The 23091-nt window shown below is 32.7% G+C and overlaps 1 protein-coding gene across 6 annotated transcripts in view; it reads right to left on the bottom strand.

The window, feature by feature from the left end:
* The window catches only part of Nt5b (5' nucleotidase B), a 162721-nt gene that overhangs the window by 91582 nt on the left and 48048 nt on the right, over positions 1–23091 (bottom strand). For all 6 annotated transcript variants that reach the window (XM_085808020.1, XM_085808022.1, XM_085808017.1 and 3 more), the window contains one exon: positions 9147–9220. In XM_085808020.1, coding sequence (XP_085664146.1) covers positions 9147–9220 — 74 coding nt within the window. The remainder of the gene's footprint in view (positions 1–9146; positions 9221–23091) is intronic.

Genomic DNA, 23091 nt, shown 5'->3' with positions numbered 1-23091 from the left:
GAGCAATTTTATAAAAGTAAGCTTGAACTTTTGATTATGTCAAATAGAATTTCTGATATATATTTACTACTATGCAAAGGATCTACAAAGTGAAAGTATGTTTCAAAGTCCATTAAACAAAAAGTAGAATTGCTGCAAAAAATGGATAAAAGATAATGGATTTGTTTATCTAACCATTCCGAAATCTGTTTATCAATTTCACGCTGCTCTGCGTGTGGGGGGGGGGAGGGTGAACGTCGCGGCGCGCAATGAACTGGAAGTTGATCTGTCAGCACTATCCTTATCTTCAGGGCAGATGTTTTTATTTTATTTGGCTTATAATTCCTTACTAAATGTAGTAATTCATCTTGATGTACTCCATCTTTGATATGATTTGAATCAAATTCCTCGTCATTATAATTCGCTTCCGATAGCGAATAAAGTGACACAGAGGTCACTTTCTTTGAAAACGAAAGAATTTCGATTGACAAATTAGTCGGTATTCTCAACACAGCAATTATAGGACTTGAACAGTGGAACTTTGCAACTGAACAAGAAATTATGTCTGTTTATAGAATTAAAGAGAAAGTATCATCACATGAAAAATGAAGCAACTTAAACAACTTACATTGAAAGAAATATTTAATAAAGTAAACAAATAAATATTAAGCTTTTTTTTTTGTAAATTTTGATACCCTTTAGATCATAATTGTTCTTTATTTCATAAGTTACGGTTTCATATTTTTAATTTTATAATTTCTGCATGCCATCTTACCAGATTTAAACTGATGATCTATAATTTGGAATCGCCGAAGTCCAGATTAACAACTTTTAACTGTACTTTTTAAGCCCTACGAGCTCATAAGTCACATTTTCAAATTAAATAACTAAAAAATCTTAGCAATAAAATATTTATATCACCGTGAAGATTTATAATTTTATGTAAATTAGACACTTTTAAAAGCAGTACAATAAATATACATGAAATTGATATGTCTGATTTTTATAAATATGATTTAAAAAGTAAAGCATCTGACCACCCCAAAAATTTCAAGACTTATAGTAATGCCTTCTATCATCACATTTTTATGGGTAATTTAAAAACCTTTTGAGCATTACACTGAGAAAAATCATATTTTTTGAACACTTTTTAAATGTCACTTATTTATTTTAAGAACAAAGATTAATCAATGATATATTGATTGTTTTTGTTTGATCATGTTTTACCATTTCTCAGTGAGCTTCATTATTTTTTTATTCACATAGAGACCTCAGCAGAAATTAGAAATTGACTTTACTGGCCGAAATCAGAAAAAAAGATGATTTAAAAAGTCATCAGAATTTAATGCTACACCCCACAATGTGTTTTGAAGAGACCAAAACAAATGGAAGTCTCAAGGTGTAAGGTCAGGCAAGTATGGTATATGTGCATAGATACACACTAAAACTTATCAGTGGTCAATGCATGAACAACATTTTTATAACTTTATAAATGTGCATATAAGGTATATATTTTTTAATTAACTGGGCTACATTTAACATAAAATACATACAACTGGAAAACTGAGTAGTTAAAAATAATTCTCTTAGGGAAGTATTCAATCTACTAATATATTATTGAAGCAACAGGGGCGTAGCTAGAGGGGGGCATCTGTCCCCAGGCGCAGAATCCAAGGGGCACCAAAAGTGATGTTACATTTTAGAATTAAATGTTTTCCATCCTTGACAAGCAGTAGGGGGCACGAAATCTTCAGTTGTCCCTGGGCGCTGAAAACCCTAGCTACGACTCTGTGAAGAAAATATCTTAAAAAAACAAAATCATGCCTAAATCTGGTCAAAATGCAGTCCGATTCTTTTTGCCGATGATGACAACAATAATGATAATAAATTCTTTCATAGGATGCATTTGAATAAGATATTAGGAAAAGTGCAGGCATTACAACAAGCAATAACTTGCATTTAGTGCACCCATTCATATCTTTTAATTTTGAAATTTATTTTCGATCTAATAAAAAAATGCAAATCTGCAACTTTTTAAATTATCTATTTGATACATAGAAAACTCAATTTTTACTTGATCAAGATGTTTTTCATCAATAATGGATAAGAAAGTTTTCACCATGTAGTGAATAGATGAACAGAAACTTAGAATTCTCGAATTAAAGTCAGCAATATAAAAGAGTTCTCGAATTAAAGTCAGCAAAATAAGTGCGTTTTATAAATGGATCATTTCGAGGGAACTTAGGTATTATATATAAAAGTACAATCAAAAAATAAAAGCTCATTCTTAATTAAAAAAATAATTTCATTTCATTTTCGTTCAACTTGTTAATTTTTAAATATAATCTTGTTTCTGCATCAATCACTAAATTTTCAATTTCTGTTTATTGCACTTCTGAAATATTTTGAAATGGACTACATGCCAGATTGATTCCAGCATTTTCTTCAAAAATTAATGCTGGTTTTATGAATTTAACAGATTCAATAAAAAGTTGAAACAGTTTTTTTTTTTTTTTAAACTAAGAAGCTTGCTGTTGTAAATTAATATTGACAGTTATGAATAACAGCCAAGTTTTCTTCAAAATAATGGATATAATTTGACGGTATGTGATTATAACTTTTTTTAAAAAATGTTTTTCAACCTCTTTCCTTCATTTTTATTATTATCTGACTGAGCACCAAAAAACTAATCAGAGCATCCCAATGTTAAAACTTATTATAGATATTACAAGGAAAAAAAACCATCTTACACTGCAGTATTTCAAAATGTTATGAGAGTTTGTATTCCATCCCAAAATTTATTAAGCAAGTTTGTGTATTCCACCCCACAATTTACTAAGCAAATTTGAAGCTATACTTCTTTTTTGAACTTTTATCTAAAAATATATATATCTATATATTGTAATAACATTTCTGAGCCAATAAATTTTTGAGTAGTTTTTTTTTGCAGTTATGCAAGAAGTGATATGGACAAACTTAGGTGCTTAAAACTGGTTGGTGTGTTTCCTCAAAATAGTACTAGGATCATCTGAAGAAAATGATAAAGAATTTTCACATTCTAAACCATTATTTATAAAATAATGATTAATACAGTTAAAAACACCTTCTCCAGTATTATTTGAGCATTCTTTAAAGCAGAAATCATTGCAGTAATTACTACTCCTTTTTCTTTGCTATAATATGGTACACTCAAATAACACAGTTTGTAATCAATCAGTCCTTAGAGCAAATGTATTTGAATCAGTACTTGGAGCAAATGATGTACTCTACATTCATCATCGATTTTACACTTGTCACTGTTGAAAGATAATTCGTTATATCAAGCAATGGAATGAAACCAGTGATCAAAATGAACAGTTTGACTCAAAAGGAAATCAGCCAAATACTGTGCCTTTTACAAGTACCTACAATGCCAAAAAATGTTTTTGAATAGGTTTTAATGAATTTCATTGAAATTACTACATTTATTTTTTAACTTTGATCGTCCCCCAAGGAACTGATGCTTGGCAAAGAGAAAATTCACTGTTGGTCCCAAGAGACCAATGCAGCACTTGACGTGTTAAAAATTCAACAAAATAGTATATATGAGTGTTTTATATTAAAACAAGAAGAAGGATTTCTTCTTTCTAAGACAATGCTTATTCAAAAAGCAAAATATTTTTCCAAAAAGGTAAACATCGAGAAAGATTGCAAAATTTCAGATGGATGGCTTGCTCATTTCAAAAAACATCACAGAATTCGCAAGATCGATATATCGGATGAAACACTGTCTGCCAATAGGAAGGGTGCAGTTGAATAAGCTGCTTTTTTTCTAAAGATTTTGTAAAAAGAAACGATATAGCACTAAAAGATATTTATAATGCAGAAGAAATGGGTCTGCTATTTTGATGTTTTCCGACTCTTGCCAACTTTAGCAGATGCTAATGAAGCATCTGCTTGTGGTTTTTTTAAAAAAAAAAAGAAAGAATAGATTGACAATTTTTATTGGCATAATTACAACTGGATTAAACAGAATAAAATTATCAATGACTGGAAAAGCCAAACATTCTACAGCTCTGGCAGGTAACAAACATCTTCTTGTCAATAAATCATCAAAAGAATGCTTGGATGGAAAGTATTTTTTCTTTACTGGTTCAATGCATTTTTGTGTGATTTGTAGTGAGCCAAAGTTTGAAAAGCCAAAGACAGTCAAGTTGTTTTTCTTACAGATAACTGCTGAGTGTATCCTCATAATAAGGAACTATGTTACAGCAATATCAAAACTATATACCTTCTCCTTAACATTTGATCTAATCAATGGATCCCAAAACCCCAAACTTGAAAAGGATTATCAGGAAAATTTATGAACAGACATGTGAATGCTTAAAGTTCCCTGAGAGAATTTCAGTTGTTATTTTTAATGAATGTCATTCATGAGGTCATTGCTTGGAATTCCGTTACAAATTGGACTCTTGGGAAAGGATGGCAGAATATTTTATTTTCAGTTAACTTTTATTCAGATTCATCTGATGAAGAATTTGACAGTTTCACAACAAAAGAACAAGATCTAATAAACATATTAAAAGCCTTAACATGCAGAAACAAAGCTGAAGAATCTGTTTCGAGGCTTGAAAGACCTGAAATACAGTCATGACTTGAATGCAACAAAAATTTAGCCATAACAGAAATGCTAAAAGAAGAGATTTAATTTAAAATACATTGTTCCAAGAAGAAATTCTGATGAAACAGAAGGAAAAAATATTTCTTGGGGGTGATACAGTGAAACTTTTTTTTTAACATTTTTGAAATTTTGTGAGAAAACTCTTAATACACATAGAAGTTTTGGAACTGCATCTCATTAGAGAGAGAGAGATTTACGAAGAAAAAAGAAATTTCACTGAATCAGACAGACATTTGCAGTTTATTCAATCTAATGTTGGCTGTATCAGTACAATATTAATGTATTACTGATTTAAGAATTTTATTTATTCTAAAAAAAATATTAAACAAAAATCCGTCTCAGTTCCATTAAATCCATTTTGGGCAAAAGTATTACAATTATTTAAAAAATTTGGTACTTAACGTCCTTTCTTGTTGACCATTTTTGACCCCCCCCCCAAAAAAAAAAAGAAAAAAAAAAAAAAACTGTAGCCAAATAATGTTATTTAGCACCAGTAATGTATAAGCATAATGTCACAACACAATCATAAGATCTTTGAATAAGTTTTATGTAAACCGGATTAATTCTCGATAAGTCAGTTTAGTTTTTTAAAGAAAAAATATAAGTTAACGGCTATTTATTGGTTTCTCCTTGTGGCTTGAAAAATGTTTAAAATTTGGGATCGCCATTCTATGGAACAGTATGGAGCATTTTCAAAGTTATGAGTGATAACAAAAGCATATTTTAATAGCATGATATTTGACTATTTGAAAATGAATAAACAATGGTGATTTCCTTTAAGCTTCTATTGGAATGACCGGTACAAGTTTGGTGGCACGTCTGCCAACTTTCATGGTTGATGACAACTGGATATGATGTTTTAATTTTATATGTTGAAAGGCCTACAAAATACAAAGGATTTTATGCAAGAATTTTGTTTTTTGAAATCTTACATAATCTTGATTTTACGCTTTTGATATTCAATTTGGTAACAAATAAGATGAATATTATAATTTTAGACCAGAAATTTTATTCTCTTTTCACATGTCTACCCCGAACTGCATATTGTATATGCTCAACTATTCGAAAAATTCACATGCGAAATTCGGCATTTCTCGAACATTCTGAATAGTCAAGCTTTTATTGTATATGAAAATTCTCCAGAATATCAGACTTTAACATTTTGCTTCTTACTTTCAGATGGCATAATTCATAAACTTCTAGTTTAATCACAACCCACAAGAAGCATGTGCTACACTTTCTTAGACAAGCAGAGTGGAATGACCTGCAGGGTAAAACGATTTTCACTGCAGGGTGCTTGAATGGAAAGATTAAGTGAGAATTTGCAGATTTACAAATGGCTACCCTTCAAAACCAGCAAGACTCTCATAACATGATACATGATGTCAGGCGTCTTTAAGCAGTCATAGAATGAATAAGTTGGTTTTGTATACCATTTCCCTCTCACCTTTCTGTAAATTATGTAGTTTTTCATACTTTTTGTAGCTCATAGTTTTTAAGGAATTTCCATAGAAAGTATGGGCAGCATGCAGTAGTTGAAGTTTAAGAGTGTGGGAACATATCCCTTTCAAGGTACAATAATTTTTTATGGACGATTAAATTTATGTGGTCTTACATTGTCATGACGGAACACAACTCCTTTATGCACTCTAAATGCTTCTGGATTCATTCAAAATGCCTAATTGTTGACAGTATACAGTTAAACTGATCATCTGGTTCTTTAGTAAGACCCTCCCCCCAAAAAAACCCTTATGTATCCTTACATGTCTCATCTTCAAGCTGTCATGAATGCTTAAAAGACAGATGTTAAATGTTTTGCAATATTTTTTATCACATAATAAGAGTCTGATTCAATAAATTTCTACCTACTGTCATCAACTTCAGTTGTCCTCCTTGACTGAGAAGAATGGCTGAGATTAAAATCACCAGCTTTCAGCTAACAAATAGCACAGCAGTAATACAGATGTTGAACGAATCAGGTACTCCCATAAATGAACCAGCATGAACTTTTGCAAAATATGCATCAAGACTTTTCTGATTCAATAAAATTGTGCAAGTGTAGGGATTGCATGCTTGTTTGGTATGCAGTTCCTTTGCTAGTGATGCCATCTATTAGCACCAATGAGAAGTATAGCAGTGCACAAGTTTCGCATGCTCATGAAAATGATAGCAACCCTGGAATTTGATTCTGGATCTGTTATATGGCAGTTGAATATTATATCGTTGTTGCAAAAGAACTCCAGTGTGACAGATTCTGATATTCAAATTACTTTGTAATGTGAGGATTTGATTAGCTCTCGAGATCACTACACACTCCCCTTCCAAGCATTTTTAATGTGATATGAGAAGATACAATTGGTCGCTGTGAACTGAACCAGCCTTGTGGGTAGGGTTGTCAGCTCAGTACGTTGAAGAGATTGATGGGCTGCGGATGTGTGTGGGGATGTGCTTAGATGGAACCATTGTTGCACGGTGGAGCATGGTTGAGAGAATCCTGTGACATGGTTCAGCATTTATCCTCAGTGGGAGAAAGTGTGTAGTTCTGCAGGTCCCCACTGCAGGGATTGTGTGGTTTATGCAAAAGCATTAGTGCTGCTACTCAGAAGAAATATGAAATATATATAACAAAGACTGGTTACAGAGCTGGTGTGGCAGAATTTTTAGAATTTAGTCACACACCAAACAGCAAAAATTAGAAGGGGCAAAACGTTTAGAATTTAGACCAGACATTGGAAGCAGAATTTAGAAAGGCACTAGGCAGCAGAATTTAGAATCAATAGAGATTGCATCAGGTGGGAAAATGCCTAATACCAGCTCTGTGTATGATGCATTAAGACATATTAGATGAATCTTTTAAATTGTAAGTTTTCAATTTCTTTATTAATAAAAAAATTCCTTTCTATAATACCTGTCCATGTGATAAGATTAGAAGCATTTTTGATATTTTCCATGCTTGTGTCCAGTGAAAAATAGAGAAAATAAAGGGAAGATAGAAAGTGATGTCTAGTGAAAAGTAGAGAAATAAAGGGATGCTAAGAAAAAGATTCTAGTATCAGAAGTAAAACATTCAAATATTATGTTTTCATTGTTCTTCCAGACTTCTTCAAAAAGTAAGAAATTCATTGCAAACTTTCTGTAAAATACATACATTACGTGTTGAAACCATGGAGACATTTTTCGTTTTGTCACATAGTTCTCGAACATTCTACAGTCATGTGTCTATAAATCTTGCCTTCAAATCCTTTTAAACTTTCCAAGCTGCAATGTCTAAAACCCTAAAAAAAATTTATCCTACCAATTCTGTAACAGCAAAAAGCCAGAAATATTTAGGGAAAAGTGTAAAATTAATTTGGTAGAAAAAACTGATGCATATTCTGAGAATTTTTAATATTCTGAGACAATTACATGGGAAAAACTCTTACTATGAAAAAATTAAAAAGAAGACATTTTTAAGTAATTACATATAGCTAAATTTGCATTTGCTAACAGTTGTTTTGTAAATTGTGCTTCTATAGCATTATACCTTGTTTATATTTTTCAACTTCAAAATATTGTATAATAAGTTGCCAAAATGAAACTTTATAATATAACAGCAAAAAATAAAAATGTTTTATTTTAATGTTATTTTTTAAATATAATTTCAATATACTACTATTATTTTAATGAAATTTATCAATGCTACAAGGTTTTTAAAAAAATCGTTGAAAAATCCTCAGATCTTGGAATTAAAAATTTTCTATAGAAACTGATCTTAAAATCGCCCAATTTAGAACCGTTTAATAAAAGAATTCACATCCCCAAAAGTGAAAAATTGTTTAAGAGCTCTTTATTAGAAAAAATGGATTTCGAAATGCTTATGTTTCACTTCTTGCTTAGAAACTCAAGTATCCTCTATCATTTATATTAGAAATAGAAACAAATTATAACCCATTCAAAAGATAACCATATATGTCAGTGAATCACCAAAAATATTCCTCCCAAATGCTAATTCACATTCAAAATAGCAGTCGTAAAAACTGACAGAAATTTAAGATGATTAAAATTAAGGACCTTCTGCTGATTTTGGCCAAAATTAAGGACTTTTAAGGACCAAAATTTGATTCCAAAAAATCTAAGGACTTTTAAGGACTCTTAAGGACCATACAAACCCTGAAAATATATGTTGACTAAATTGAGATTCGATATGACAGTGTAATTTAGAAAGGTTGTTTGCAACATCATCTAGCAAAGTAAGTAACATAAATAACATCGAGTAAGTAAATATCAGATGTTACATTTTTTTATTCACATTCTTGGAAACTTTTGGGTAGCATCTCAAAAGATATAAGAGATTCCATTCACTAATATCAACAAATAAATAACAGGGTAATAAGTAAACAGTGCAAATTTCAGTTATATAACACATGTAAAACTTTGAACCTGCATTTTTGAAATTTATATAAACTATTCGAGCTCAAAACATTTATAATACAGAAACACAATTATAACTGTTATTAAATAGACATACGAGCCAATGTATAATCCATGTCAAAGCCAAAGAACTGGATCTTTTCTAGATGCAAGCTCCGGTTTACAAACACCCTAAAATAAGAAACACACTTCATAAGAAATCAAATTAAACAGATGAAATTCAGAATTAAAAAAAGAAATCTTAAAATTATTACAAAATCTACAGTGGTGTGGAAAACATTACATAATAATAATTCCAGAGCACTTAGCACCGTATTTAAGAAAACATTCATTCCAAACGAAAAAGACCAATTTAAGATTCTTCAAATTATCTTTGCTTTAAATATATTTACTTACTTTTGTTTAAACAATAATTGCACTTATTGGAGGAATTAAAACAACAAGAATCTGCCTAATATTCACAAATTTACAGAACTAGTTTCGGAGGTTTAAATACAGAACCTCCTTCTTCAGCTGCAGAAGTGCAAAGGAAAAATGCTCATACAAAATGTTGAGCAGACCATGTGGAAAATGATAGAAAAAAAAAAAAAAAAAAAAAAAAAAAAAAAAACTTATTTGAAGTTAATCAAATTTGAGTTCACATGCCAAATAATAATTATTGGAGGAGTTAAAGCAAAACAAATCAGCACAGCATTTATAAATTTGCAGGATTAGTTTTGAATGTTTAAATATAGAACCTTTTTCTTCAGTTGCAGAAGTATGAAGGAGAAAATGCTGGCCCAAAATGGTGAGCACACACCACATGGAAAACAGTAACAAAAAAATTCAAGCTTGTTTACGAATATTATGCTAATTCTTCTTGCTTCAATGCCTCTAATAATTTTTATTCAACGTGCTATTTCAACTCGTATTTGATTAGCTCCAGACAAACTTTAATTTTTTTTCCCTACCATTTTAAACCAGCATTTTCTCCTTCACAGTTCTGAAGCTGACGAAGAAGGTTCTAGAAATTAGTCCTGCAAATTTATGAATATTATGCTGATTCTTGTTGCTTTAACTCCTCCAATAATAGTTACTCAGCATGCTATTTTAACTCAAATTCAATAACTGCACTATTTATGTTAAACAATTATCAACAGAAAATAACAAAGAAACCAGTGTTTTTTTCATTACACAGCAGCAGCCACATAAGCTTTTGGTGCAATTTAAATTCTAAATGTAATGAATATGGCAATTAAGCTTGCTAATTTTGGTCATAAAACATGATTCATACTTTAATAAGAAAGTACCAATGTATCACTATCTTGCATGAAATCAATATCACTTTACCTGTTTGAGTTTTAAGGAATGCAAATATTCTGCGTAGATTTAATGAAATGAAAAAAAAAGAGGGGGGGGGCACTACTACAATTTTACCTCTATGTGGAAGTGATGATGTGTTTGGAGTCTGCCTAAATATAGGTCTCAGTCTTGCAGATTTCTATTCTTTGCATCATAGTCTCCCTCCTCCCCATCTGGAGAGAAATTACTGAACTTCAGACAGGAAAGGGGCCCACCAGCAGCCGAGCGGTAAAGTCGCTGAACACTGGTAGTTCGGTCCGAGGTTCGAATCCCGCGAACGGGCTGGCTGCATGGGTGTTTTTGTGGTTTTCCCCATGTGTAACGTGTATACGAGCCAGTTTCCCTTAGAAAGTCCTCCACGAAAGGCATCCCTCCTCTTAGGCAGATAGCCCTAGTGTGCTTGCCATAATTAAATACACCACCAGACAGGAAAGTGGGTTTAAAATAGTAGTGTGGAACAAGCAACCTGATTTACTCGACCACTTAACAAAGCCAGTTCGGAGGCTCAATATCTCCTTTTAAACAATAATATTAACTTAATATAAAACTTAATCTTGATCACTGTGGCTGAAAGTATTATAAACATAATAATATAGCAGAGCCTCGTCTGCTCACAAATGATCTGGCACTATGGTGCATCGTAATACTTAAAAAAATAAAAAATAAAAAAAACAGGACTCCCTTTATAAGGTCTGAGACAGTCCTTCATTCTAGTCAAGACAAAATGAAATGACTATAAATATATAGTAATAAAAAATAAAATTACTATAAATATCAAAAAGCCTGATTATCAGGTTTTTACCTTGAGTATAAAACCTGAAGTTGTTCCACTTCTATATAACCTACATCAATTCAGTAAAGTTGAAAATGCTAAGTACTTTAGAACCATTTTGAATTCAAGATTAAATTGGAGTGGGTATTCTTCTAAGGCTGCAGGAACTGGTACTTCAGGAAATAAATTGTTAAATAGACTAGCAAAGGTGAAATTTGATATTTCAAACAATTTACTTTATACCATCTTTAAGACCTACATCTGACCTGCTACTGAATATGGAGCTGCGCTGTTAGCACATCTGAAGACGAGAACCATAGTTTTCAGTGCCCAAAAAAAAACTGAAGATTTTATACCCTCTCCTGCTGGCCAAAAATAGAAAACATTTTGTTCTAAAATTTTGTTTCATCAATCTGATACCCCCTGAATCTGCTCTGCCTGGGTATAGATGTCCCTCTTGCCCTCTTAGTTATACCACTGCTGACAGCATCCATAAAAAATTGGAAATTGTTCAAAACAATGCTTTTAGCATAATCACAGCTCATTTCATCCCAATCAAAGCTACGCAACTTTAGTCTAGTTTGACCTACTGGTTAAACTGAAGGCAAAAATTTGGTTTGAAATTATTTGAAAAACTTCTAAGATGTGAAATTTTTGACCAACATACGAACCTTGCTCAACTTAGATTAAAAACTTGAAAAAAAAATTTTTTTTTTTGACTTGACAAATGAATTAACAGTCAAAGTTGAAATGCCTGTCCGTGATAGAAGTTCTGTGTTTAAACCAACTATCTACCATCGACATATGCATACAATAAAAAATTCGAAATCTGGATATCCAATATCTGAATGGTCTAAAATCCAAACCTCCAGATAACCAACAACTTTTTTTAAACTGTTTTTATGCTTTACACTTGCACATTTTATATTTTTTCATAATAAAAAGTGTAAAGAGTCCTGATTCTTAATTTTACTCTGCCACACATACAAACCTTCCAAATCATTATTATTTTTTTTTTATTTCATCACATTACTATCAACACACTGCAGCTTGAAAAAAAAAAGACTCACACAGCAATGCTGAAACAATTTTTTATTTTTAATATTAATAATTGAATACTAAAGAGCATGGTAACTTTTTATGATTACATTATGTTTGGCAATGATCACAGACTTCAGATATGTTAACGAGGAGAAATTTAACAGAAATTTCTTTCTATATGCAAAAAATAGATTTTGTAAATGATATACATATGCCAAAAGATTTAATCCTGTTTGAATTGAGAATAATTAATTTGTTATTCATATAAGCCCCGGACTGGTGCCACAGCCAGTGTAGTTGCATCAAGTGACAGAATTTAGGGAAATAAAAATTTTTAGAATTTAAGGAAGCACTTGGCAGGAGAGCGCACAGAGGCTACACCAGGCCACAAAATGTCTAGCAATGGTCCTGGATAAGCCTTAAGTACATGTGGGAATTTCTCTATTCAGACGCAGATAAGCCTCAAGCATGTGTGGAAAATAGTCGCAAGTATAATAAATAATATAATTCAGACTTAACTTAAAAATGTGAGAGAAGCAAGACAAAATTCAGCAGAACAACATATCCTTAGTCGCTAATCTCACGACACATCACCTACAGGATATAGCAGATGCTACCTAAGCTTTGAAGGTTTTTAGATATTCCCCCCCCCCAAAAAAAAAAAAAAATTTCCAATTAATGGAATCTGAGAAGAAATATGGAGAAGTAGTAATAAATGAAGATGATATACCAGAGGTTTTGAATGAGATGACAATGCCAAAATAGTCAATTTACTATGAATGGCAAAATTTGTAGTACAGTTCTAAATTCAGAAAATATCACTCCCAATAATGAAGAAAGTGATATAGAGGTTGTTGAGAATGAAAAAGTTTCAGCTGAAAATTTAGTGGGAATTTTCAAAGCAGCAGATACAGGACTTGAAAAATGGACCTTTGTAACTGAGCATGAAATAATGTTCATCTATAGAAATTGGAGAGAAAGTATTAACACAAAAAATGAAGCAAATTTAAAAACTTCCACTGAAAGAGATGTTTATTAAAGTAAACAAAGAGAGCTTTCTTTTTCTTTTTTTCCCTTTAGCATAAATGCTTCATTATTTTGCCTTTTTTATTTCATAATTTCTACTTGTCACCATTGAACCGATGATCTAAATATCCTGAAAAATCCCAAATCTGGAATTGTCAAAGTCTCAATAAGTCTGGATCTTAGACTTTGAACTATACAATCAATTGCAATCTGGACCTGATTCTTCCCATCATCTAAAAGTTCTTAACAGACAAAGCGCTCAGAATGGTTGTTACCCTTATTAAAATTTTATGTATCTCTCTGCAATTGGCTGTAGGTATCGGGGATGGCTCATTTGTGGATATCATTACTAATGCACAGTTAATATGCATTCAAAATATTTTAATCTCAGCAGAGCGCTGGTTAATTCTGAATACCTTTGGTTTTGAAGTGGCTGGTGTTTCTTTACATTTAGAGGAACTAGCAAGAGAGTGCAGCCAATAGTTATCTTTACTGATTCTTAAAGCAACCATCAGAACCCTTTTTTCTGTGTGCCTTAATGGTAAAAAATATGTTTATGACTGCAAAATGGTTGCTGACACTTGTTTTGAAGGTAGATGACACTTCTTCTCAAGTTACTTTAACCATATACTCTTGCTGTCTTTTCTACTATTAAGATACTTATTAAGCCTAACATGAATGTAAAATAGTAAAATCTCTTTGAAGAATTGAATAGGATGAAGTCCTGGGATTCATTATTGAAGACTTATAACTCATAACATACATGAATGTGGTCAATTTTTGTCCCAGAACTGGCCAAGTCTATTCGCAAAAACATTTCCATTTTATGGATCTGATGAACTCACCAATGTACCCAGCCTGGCTTACATGATTGCTGACTGCTTTTACATCTCTTGTAACCTAAATGTTACAGCAGAAAGTAATTCTGCAAAGAATGCCAACTGTTGTTTGTTTCCAGACTACTGGGACACTTGGCAGTGACTAATGGCTGAAACAAGGTCCAGCATAAGATTTAAAAAACATTTCCCTATTTAAACTACATGAAAACATATTTTGTTTCTAGTTGCCTTTATTTACTTTTATTTAACAAACATATACAAACTATAAATGCTTTCAACAGTAAAAACAAGTGCTATTATACCAGTTGCTACTTCTTGACAGGACATTTAATTACCATTGGGACTAGAACAGCTCACAGCTTATTATTTTCTAGGCACTGAAAAGACAAGTTTTATTAAAGTTAAAGATTCTTGTAAACATTTTAAAAGTCTATATTTTTTGTTTAGAGCTCTTAGATTTCTGCATAGACTATCTGATAGTTACAATATGATTTCAGTTCCAGCTACTTCTTTTTTTGCTATGTAATTTTTTGCAGAAAGTTAAGTTCTTTTTTCACTTATTTTATTTTAGACTCTTTCTATAAAAATTGCCCAATATGTCTACTGGCTACAGCATGGTAAATGATTCATCTTTTGACCGAAAATTTTATGCAGATTTTCCAAGTCTTAACAGCAAATTATCCCAAAAAGGAATGCTATTACCTCCAGTTTTTATATTAATATATATATGCATACTTAATTTCAACTTGCATTTGATCTTCGTCTAACATACGGCCTCCATTTTGTACCAAATAATTCAAATCTGTATCCATCATTTCTCATAAAAATTCCAACTATTGTTTTACTGTCCATTCTCTATATTTCCTGACTCTACTGCAGTCATGCTCCCATAGCAATTTTTCAACTTAATCCATTTACCCAAAATATATTAGATACAGTTGATTTATAGAAGATTTTGTTCCCTGTATAAAATATCTGTTCACTTGATTAATTGAAAGACTGATTTAAATCCTTTAGTTTGAAGTAATTTATTATCAACAATAAAGCAATTTATTTGTTTTGTTCTCTTGTTTAAAAATTGCTTTTTAAAATTTATTTCTCTCCATTAAGAAATACTCTATTACACTGGGTAATATCCAACATCCATAGCAATTTTTTGCAGAGGCCAAGATTTTTGAAGGTTTTATTCTAATTCTCTAAAGTGTAGATATTTCTGATGATTTTCATACTTGAATTACTTTTAAAAACTTTATAAACAAAATTAAGAAACAGGAATAAACTCCAAAAAGGAGAAAAAAATAATAAAGATCTTATTTTTCACTTTTATGCATTTGGGTACTGGCAATATTCATGTAAAATTTGGATAAACAAAGATAAATGAAAAAAATTAAAACAAGTTAACACTTGCATAGTATGGCACATACAATAATATAATGTAAAGGATATGTTTTTATATACACTTGAAAATTTCAAAATGAGATATGAATACACAGTCAAGGATACAGTCATAATATGGCAATTCCAGAAACTACTTGAATACATGTAATGAAAGGCCGGGTAATATATAGACACATGAAAATGTCCATAATAATTCCAAACTTCTAAAAATTTTGCTTGTTCATGATTGGAAGCCTCCAAATGCTAGTAAAAGCAATATTTTACCATTATAAAAGAGTTGGCTTATGATTTACCCTTACCACTGGCTAAAATTCAGACACTGCTTTTAAGACTGAATAAATAGCATGCAATGAATACAACTTCTTTTTAAATTAAATTTCTTTTTTTAAAACCACATCATCATACTCTGCATAACAAAGCAAGCATATTTTCCTTAAATATAATGGCTACTTTGAAAACACAATAATGGCAATATTGTGCCGATTTTGTTGAAGCAATGCCGTAATTCTTACTTTAAAAAGAGCCAAACCACGCTTTGTTAACGTCAATGAAGCCGATGAGCAGTTGTGATTATGGTGATTTGTTTGCTTACTATAAAATTTGGATTGCAATACAGCTTCCAAATTTGGCTGCTAACAAGGAATTTTCACTTGATCTGGAACCATAAAAATGACCTCTTACTTTCCCCCCCCCTCTCAAAACAATTTTCTCCACAGATCAAAAATGCATGAAATCTTTTCAAGCTACCATATTAAGGGATGGCTTACCAGTTCTTACCAGTTACCAAGGTGGATAACCCAAAATATCTGAGTGTGACCTTAGATGCTGAACTACGCTTTACTACACACTTGGAAAATTGCTCCAACAAAGCACTAAAGAACCTTTGAATTCTAAATAGATTATGTGCCAGGGATTGGGAGGACCACTCTGAAAACACTAAGATCTACTTACTTTGCATTCATAAGACAAAACCTTGAATAGCGACAACAATTTGGGCACATTCTGAGACCGCACTGGGGAAACTTGACAAAATACAGGCAAGAGCAGCCAAAATAATATCTGGAGCTATTTCATCTACCAAGCAACATTAAGGCAAAAAACAGGAGTGTGGACTTCCAATGCTTTTACAGAGATCGAAATATCTCACACTCAAGTTTACAAACAAGGCCAGAAGCTGAGACATTTGGCACATCTCCAGGAGGACTTTTGGAAACTGGAACAACAGGTCAAAACTATTAAGAGGTCATCTACTCTAAAATATGAAAATGAGATCAGAGAAAATATTACTCTCAATCATGACACCTACACTGTCCTTCAAAAGCCTAACCTACCCCTCTTACATTCCCATTAACATCAAAATAAATTTCGATCTGGAACATGGTACAAAAAAGGAAACTCAAGCCGTTATCAAGGCGAAAGGTACTCGAACAATTCAGTCCTTTTTTGGGAGCTGATTTGGTAAAACATTACACAGATGACGCTACACAAAAGGGTGCAGCTGGTATTCACATCACTCTACCAAATAGAGCACCTATACTCCAAAGCCATGGAGCAGGCAACATCACTTCCAACTTCACATGTGAATTAAGAGCAATCCAGGAAGCCCTGAGAATTTACATCGACTTAAATGATGCTGATAAAGCTTATAACTTACTCTGACTCTAAGGCTGCCCTAGAAGCAATACTGCAGAGACATTCAAGACTCACCCAGGATGTACACCGACACCTACAAACAATCAACCAGATGGGAAAGTCATGCATTATGCGATAGATACCTGCACGTTGGAATCGATAGAATCGAGGCAGCCGGTGAACTGGCTAAAATGGCAAGAAATCTCAATAACTCAACCCCCCAACACTCTTGAAGATGCTAATGCCATTGCCAGATATACATTCAAAGAGAAATCTATTAAGAATGACCATCATACATGTGAGATTGATGCAAACAGAGAAATCACAAAGACCATTATTAGATTGAGAACCCACTATTTCAGAGGAATGAAAATTAATAAAAATGGTACCAGATCATATAGAACTTGTAAAAACTGCCCCAAAACACATCAAAGCTTTTTTTCCAGGGAAAGCTGTACAGTGAAAAAACAGTGGAACTAGGAACAAGAGTGATTTCCACACATGGATATATTTGACTTCTCAAAGGACATAACAGCAACCAACCCAGAAGGAGTTCCCCCCCCCCCTTCCCAGGGTAACATCAGGCTACAAGTTGCACAGCAAATCCTGAAGCTTAGCAGAAAACTCGTGAGAAATTCAGAGTATCCCCCAATACAGCCTACATATTGCATGCATTAAGATGACGGGAGTTTAGCATGCAGCAAGAAGTGAAATGTTTTACACACCGACTTTCAGAAAATGATCTCTAACATGAATCTGAAAAACTATTCAACTCTGGAAATGGAACACAGATACTGAGGCTGTTATTTTGAAAAGGAAGTCCAGACTTAAAATTTCAATGACATGGACTCCAAAAAGATGCATTCATTACATTTTGGAACAACCCTTATACATTATAAAGCCTTTCAAAAAACAGCTACAGTATCATCCCAATGTGCTATATCATCATCTCATTGATACACTTTGCATACTTATTTCAAACATAGGAATCATACATAAGAATGAAAATCTGGCAAAAATTCACGTTCTTCGAGTTGACAGAAAAATATTCAAGTGTTATTTTATCAAATGCAATATAGCGTGTGTGTGTGTGATTGTGGCAAAGCTTCGAGGGCTATCTGCCTAAGAGGAGGGATGCCTTCGTGGAGGACTTTCTAAGGGAAACTGGCTCGTATACACGTTACACATGGGGAAAAACACGAAAACGCCCATGCAGCCAGCCCGTTCGCGGGATTCGAACCTCGGACCGAACTACCAGTGTTCAGCGACTTTACCGCTCGGCCGCTGGTGGCCCCCAAATGCAATATAGCACATATGTTCAGAAATCAGTTATATTAATTTCAAAATTTATAATTTAAAAAACTATTTAAAACAATAAAAAACTTTTCAGAAATATATTTCAAGTGTATTATTAGAACCTCTGATTCCACGAATTAAATGACTTTTATATGCATCCTAAACACCTATTTCTAGTTAATGACAGTAAAATATGCACAAAAATCCACTACAGTCCCTTCAAATAAAGAAAGGTATGTTTAAAGTGCTCAGTGTAATCAATCCATTGAATCAGATACAGCTTGATTTCTAAAACAGGATTCGTACACATTTCTGCACATGGTACTTTTAAGGACCATTAATGAAAAAAATAAAGGACCCATCAACAAATGTGAACTGAATAAATTCAATTAAAGATATTAGCTATGCCTGAACTTCACTTTTATGATACCTTCCTACGAATAAAACAGATCCACAAGTAGAATGCACTATTATTAAACATTATTTAATAAATATAATTATATAAAACAAATTTGAAAATACAATCAACTTTATAAAATTTATCAGGTAGCATTAAATATTTTACCCTTATAATACATATTTGAAAGAAGATTAGTGACATTTTATTTACGCTTCATTAACAGATAGCTTCACGAGCAATTATGTTGTTCTTTTCCTTTTCTTACCTTCTCTAACTGTGCAAAACATTATCTACGCTGCTATGCTTAATTCTTTATCTAAGATGCAGTAGTATGGTGTTAGTGTACATAAAAATTACTGCTGCTATGATCTTGAACTATGTTGTCAAAAAAAAAAAAAAAAAAAAAAAAAAAAAAAAAAAATTGGATGTGCATAAAAATAATAAAGATTGTGATTCTTCAAATTAAGTTTTGCCAATGAAGTCTTCCTGCCTTTACACTCAGCCATTATGACTTATTAAGCAGTATGCATTACAATATCACAATTATTAACAAGTGGGTCAGATTACTAACGATGGATTTCCATCGATGATAACGATGGATTTCCATTAAGTTCCCAATGGATGTCAACGATAAAGTGACTGCGAAAACAAAAAATTAATAAAAAGTGATCAACTGTGCATCTACCAAATGAAATGGTGTTTTTTCTGTGTCTTCAGTAAAGTGCGTCAAGGTCACAGAAGTACAGTAGAAAAATCCTAGTGATGACATCTGCTAAAGACTTCTAGTTGTGTGCTTGCGAATATTCAAATGCTTGCACATATCATCGAATATTCAAATATGGTGCTTCAATTTTTTTTTCCAAAGTGATTCAGTGTAAAGTTTTTTAAAAGTGTGTGTCAGTGCTTCATTCTGCAAATTCTTCAGAGTGTTTAAAAAAAAATTCTCAGTGGTGTGTTTTAGTGCATTTCGGCATGGAAACGAGGTCACAAGCAAAACTATCTACAGAAAAAAAAACAGAAATAGCTTCTTCAGTAATAAACATGGTAAAATTTCAATGTGCCATATTTGATGGTCAAAATTGTGACTTTCCTACAGATAAATACTTTTTATTGTTCAGAAAATAATGTGAAAGTAAAAATATTAGTGATAAAAAGAAACCTTTAGTGTTTTCATAATGCTAAAGGGTTGAAACCATAGTATTCTGTGTGTGCGAATGTGTCGATTTGGAATGGCAAGTCTGACAAAAACTGAGAATTCTATCCAGTTTGAAACTAAATGATAAAATGCTAATTGAAGCTCTAAATCAGGACATCCAGAGCAACAGAGGTTGTTGTTAACTGTCCAGAATTTTAATTTGTTACAAGAGTGGATTTCTTTAGCACGTAAGCAATTTCCTACCTCAAGTTCTCAAGTTCAGGGAGAATTACAGAATACTAATAATGTACCTATGTTTGCAGCTCCCAGGCAAAATTTACAACAAAATTTTTACCAGCCTAGATATCGTACTCCAAGCCATTTTACCCTAGGCAATATGTACCTCAAAATCAGGCCTGGAGGTATTTCCAGCCGCAACAAGTAGGGTATCCATATCAGCCATTCCCTTCTTTAACTTATTATAATGAATTTTCTAAAAAAACTGTACCTAAAATGTGAAAGTATTTTAAAGCAAATGTCACATATGGCCAACAAAATGTACCTGCCATAACTGACACAGGCAGACAAATAAATGTAATTTTCAAAATTACTTTAAGCTGTATTAATGCACAAATTCAAATTATTGTGAAGAATCCTAACATAAAATTATCTCTATCTGGAGGTCTTTCAGTAATCAAAATAATTAAAATATCATGTAAAATAGGTAGACTTACTTATAATATAGTATTTTATATTGTGAATTCTAGTCTGACACATTTATTACCAACATCATCTTGTGTTTCTTTATTTAAATTGCAATTGTATTTTAATAATCATGAAACATGCAAGTTTAAACATATAATAAATAAAGGCACTCAGTTAGATAAACTTTTCCAAAATAATTCTGTATGTAAAAATTGTGTCAATAATAATTGTGTGAAAAGTGTTTCAATTGATAATTAAGCTGAAAATAGTGAAACTGCTAATGATCAATTGCTAAGTAACAATAATCATTTATTTGCTAAAAAATAATATGATGTGAGTTGTATCAATATTGAACCTCCTAGAGTAGTTTTAACTTCAGAATTACCTATAGCTCGTAGACCAAGCATCTCCTAAAGATAACAGTGAAATTAAGAAACAAATATGTGAATTGTTAAGTGGTAGTAAAATTAAACCTTCATTGAGTCCTTATGTTCCTTCCCTTTACCTGTAACTTTAGCTTATAAGAGAGATGAAAATTCAAAACCCAGATTGTGTATTGAATATCAGAAACTTAGCCAAATTACTAAAACAGAAAATATACCTAGAATTGATAGTGTATTAGATCAATTAACGAATGCAAAATTTTTTTCCACATTACACTTAGCATATGGTTATTGGCATATTAATTTAAATTAAAAAGATGCTGAAATTAGCATTTACCACAAATTTTGGCCCTTATGAATTCAATAGATTACCTTTTCATTGGAAAAAATTCCCCAGCTGTTTTATAAAGAGATCTCAAATTTTAAACAAATATCAAATTCAGTTGGCATTAAATTATTTTGATGACATAGCAGTTTTCCCAAATTTTGACGAAAATCTTAAATAACTTAAGATATTTAGGTAACCAAAAACCAAAGGTAATCCAAAACGTTCTTGTCATTATTTACAGTTAGAAAGAAAAAGTCATAAAACAAATAATAATCACCACTAATCCTCAAAGTAATCACCATCAACATCCAGTGCCTTTTTCCAACGAGTGGCTAGCTGTGCGATGCCAGCGCGATAAAACTCAAGAGTCTTGGACGCAAAGAAGTCCGTGATGGAATTTTTGAGGTCTGGCCGGTTGTTGAAGGATTTCCCAAGAAGACGACTATCCATGGAATGGAAAAGTTGGTAGTCTGTTGGCACGAGGTCTGGGGAGTATGGTGGATGGGGTAGTGTCTCTCAGTCCAGTTGCTGGATAGTGTCTCTGGCCTCCTAAGCCACATGCAGGCTCACATTATCATGGAGAAGGAGTACACTCTTATGATTGACCAATGCTGCCTCTTTATGTGTCAGTGCCTGATGCACACTTTCCAATTACTGTGAGTACAGGCCTGCCGTGATGGTCAGGCACACTGGCAGGAGCTCATTAGTGCACCACTTGGGGACTAGCCCACCAGACAGCTTGATCTTGTGTGGGTGGAGAGAACATCTTGCAGCGTAAAGCACAGGGTCCCAAAGTGAGAACCAATTTCTGGAATGCCTGAAGTGTGTCATACTGGACCGCCTTTTCATCTCTGGTGACTACTTAATCAAATATTAATGCACTTTGGTGCCAAGTAAGCAATGACAAACAGGCAGCAACAAGCTGTTGCTTGTTTGCATCGGATAGTGAGTGGAGGTACCCACTTGCTCAGCTTGTATGCCTTTCCTATAGGGCGCAAATGGAATCTGATCGTTTTATCAGATACCTGGAAATGTGCAGCAAGCTCAACACATTTGGCTATTTGTCATTCTCTATGGCTACTCGCAGGACTTCATCGTCCAGCACTTGTGGCTGACCACTGTGAGGTACATCACTAACAGATATATCCCCTGACCTGAACTTCTAAGAACCATTGCCTAGAGGTTCATTCGTTAACGGCATCATCCCCAAAGGCCTAGCAAATTCAGAGACTTGATTCTCCTGCTGAAGGGCCAACTTTAAAATCCTACAGCAAACAACTCCGAACAAGCACCCTTGATGCTTCCATTTCAATCAGTCGCTGTGCGAGTTATGTTTGAAGTGCCGGGATATTGCGTGGCAGCAATATGTTTGAAGCATCAGTACAATGTGCTTTTATACTCTTGGTCAATGTACAGATTCCGATCCTAACTACTTCATCAGCAGGTTTGGCAACTATTTTTACGTTTGGATTCACTCTTTCAATGTCACATCAGAAACGGCAAGAACTTTTCTGGTTACCTTGTATTTGACATGCGTGAAAAAGAGAATATAAAATTACGTGTAACTTTGCTAAAGAAAAGATAAATTTTCTAGGATATTAAGTTCAAGCTGGAAAATAGCCTAATAATGCAAATATTGAAGTTATTAAAAAATTACAACCCCCTAAAAATGTTACAGAGTTACACAGATTTTTAGGAAGTATAAACGTATACTATAAATTTATTCAAAATTATGCAAAAATTAGA

This window comes from Stegodyphus dumicola, chromosome X1 (assembly GCF_044657685.1).
Source record: "Stegodyphus dumicola isolate Sdum_Otavi_A_Nest chromosome X1, ASM4465768v1".
Classification (NCBI taxonomy): domain Eukaryota; kingdom Metazoa; phylum Arthropoda; class Arachnida; order Araneae; family Eresidae; genus Stegodyphus; species Stegodyphus dumicola.
This window is presented reverse-complemented; position numbering and strand designations above follow the sequence as displayed.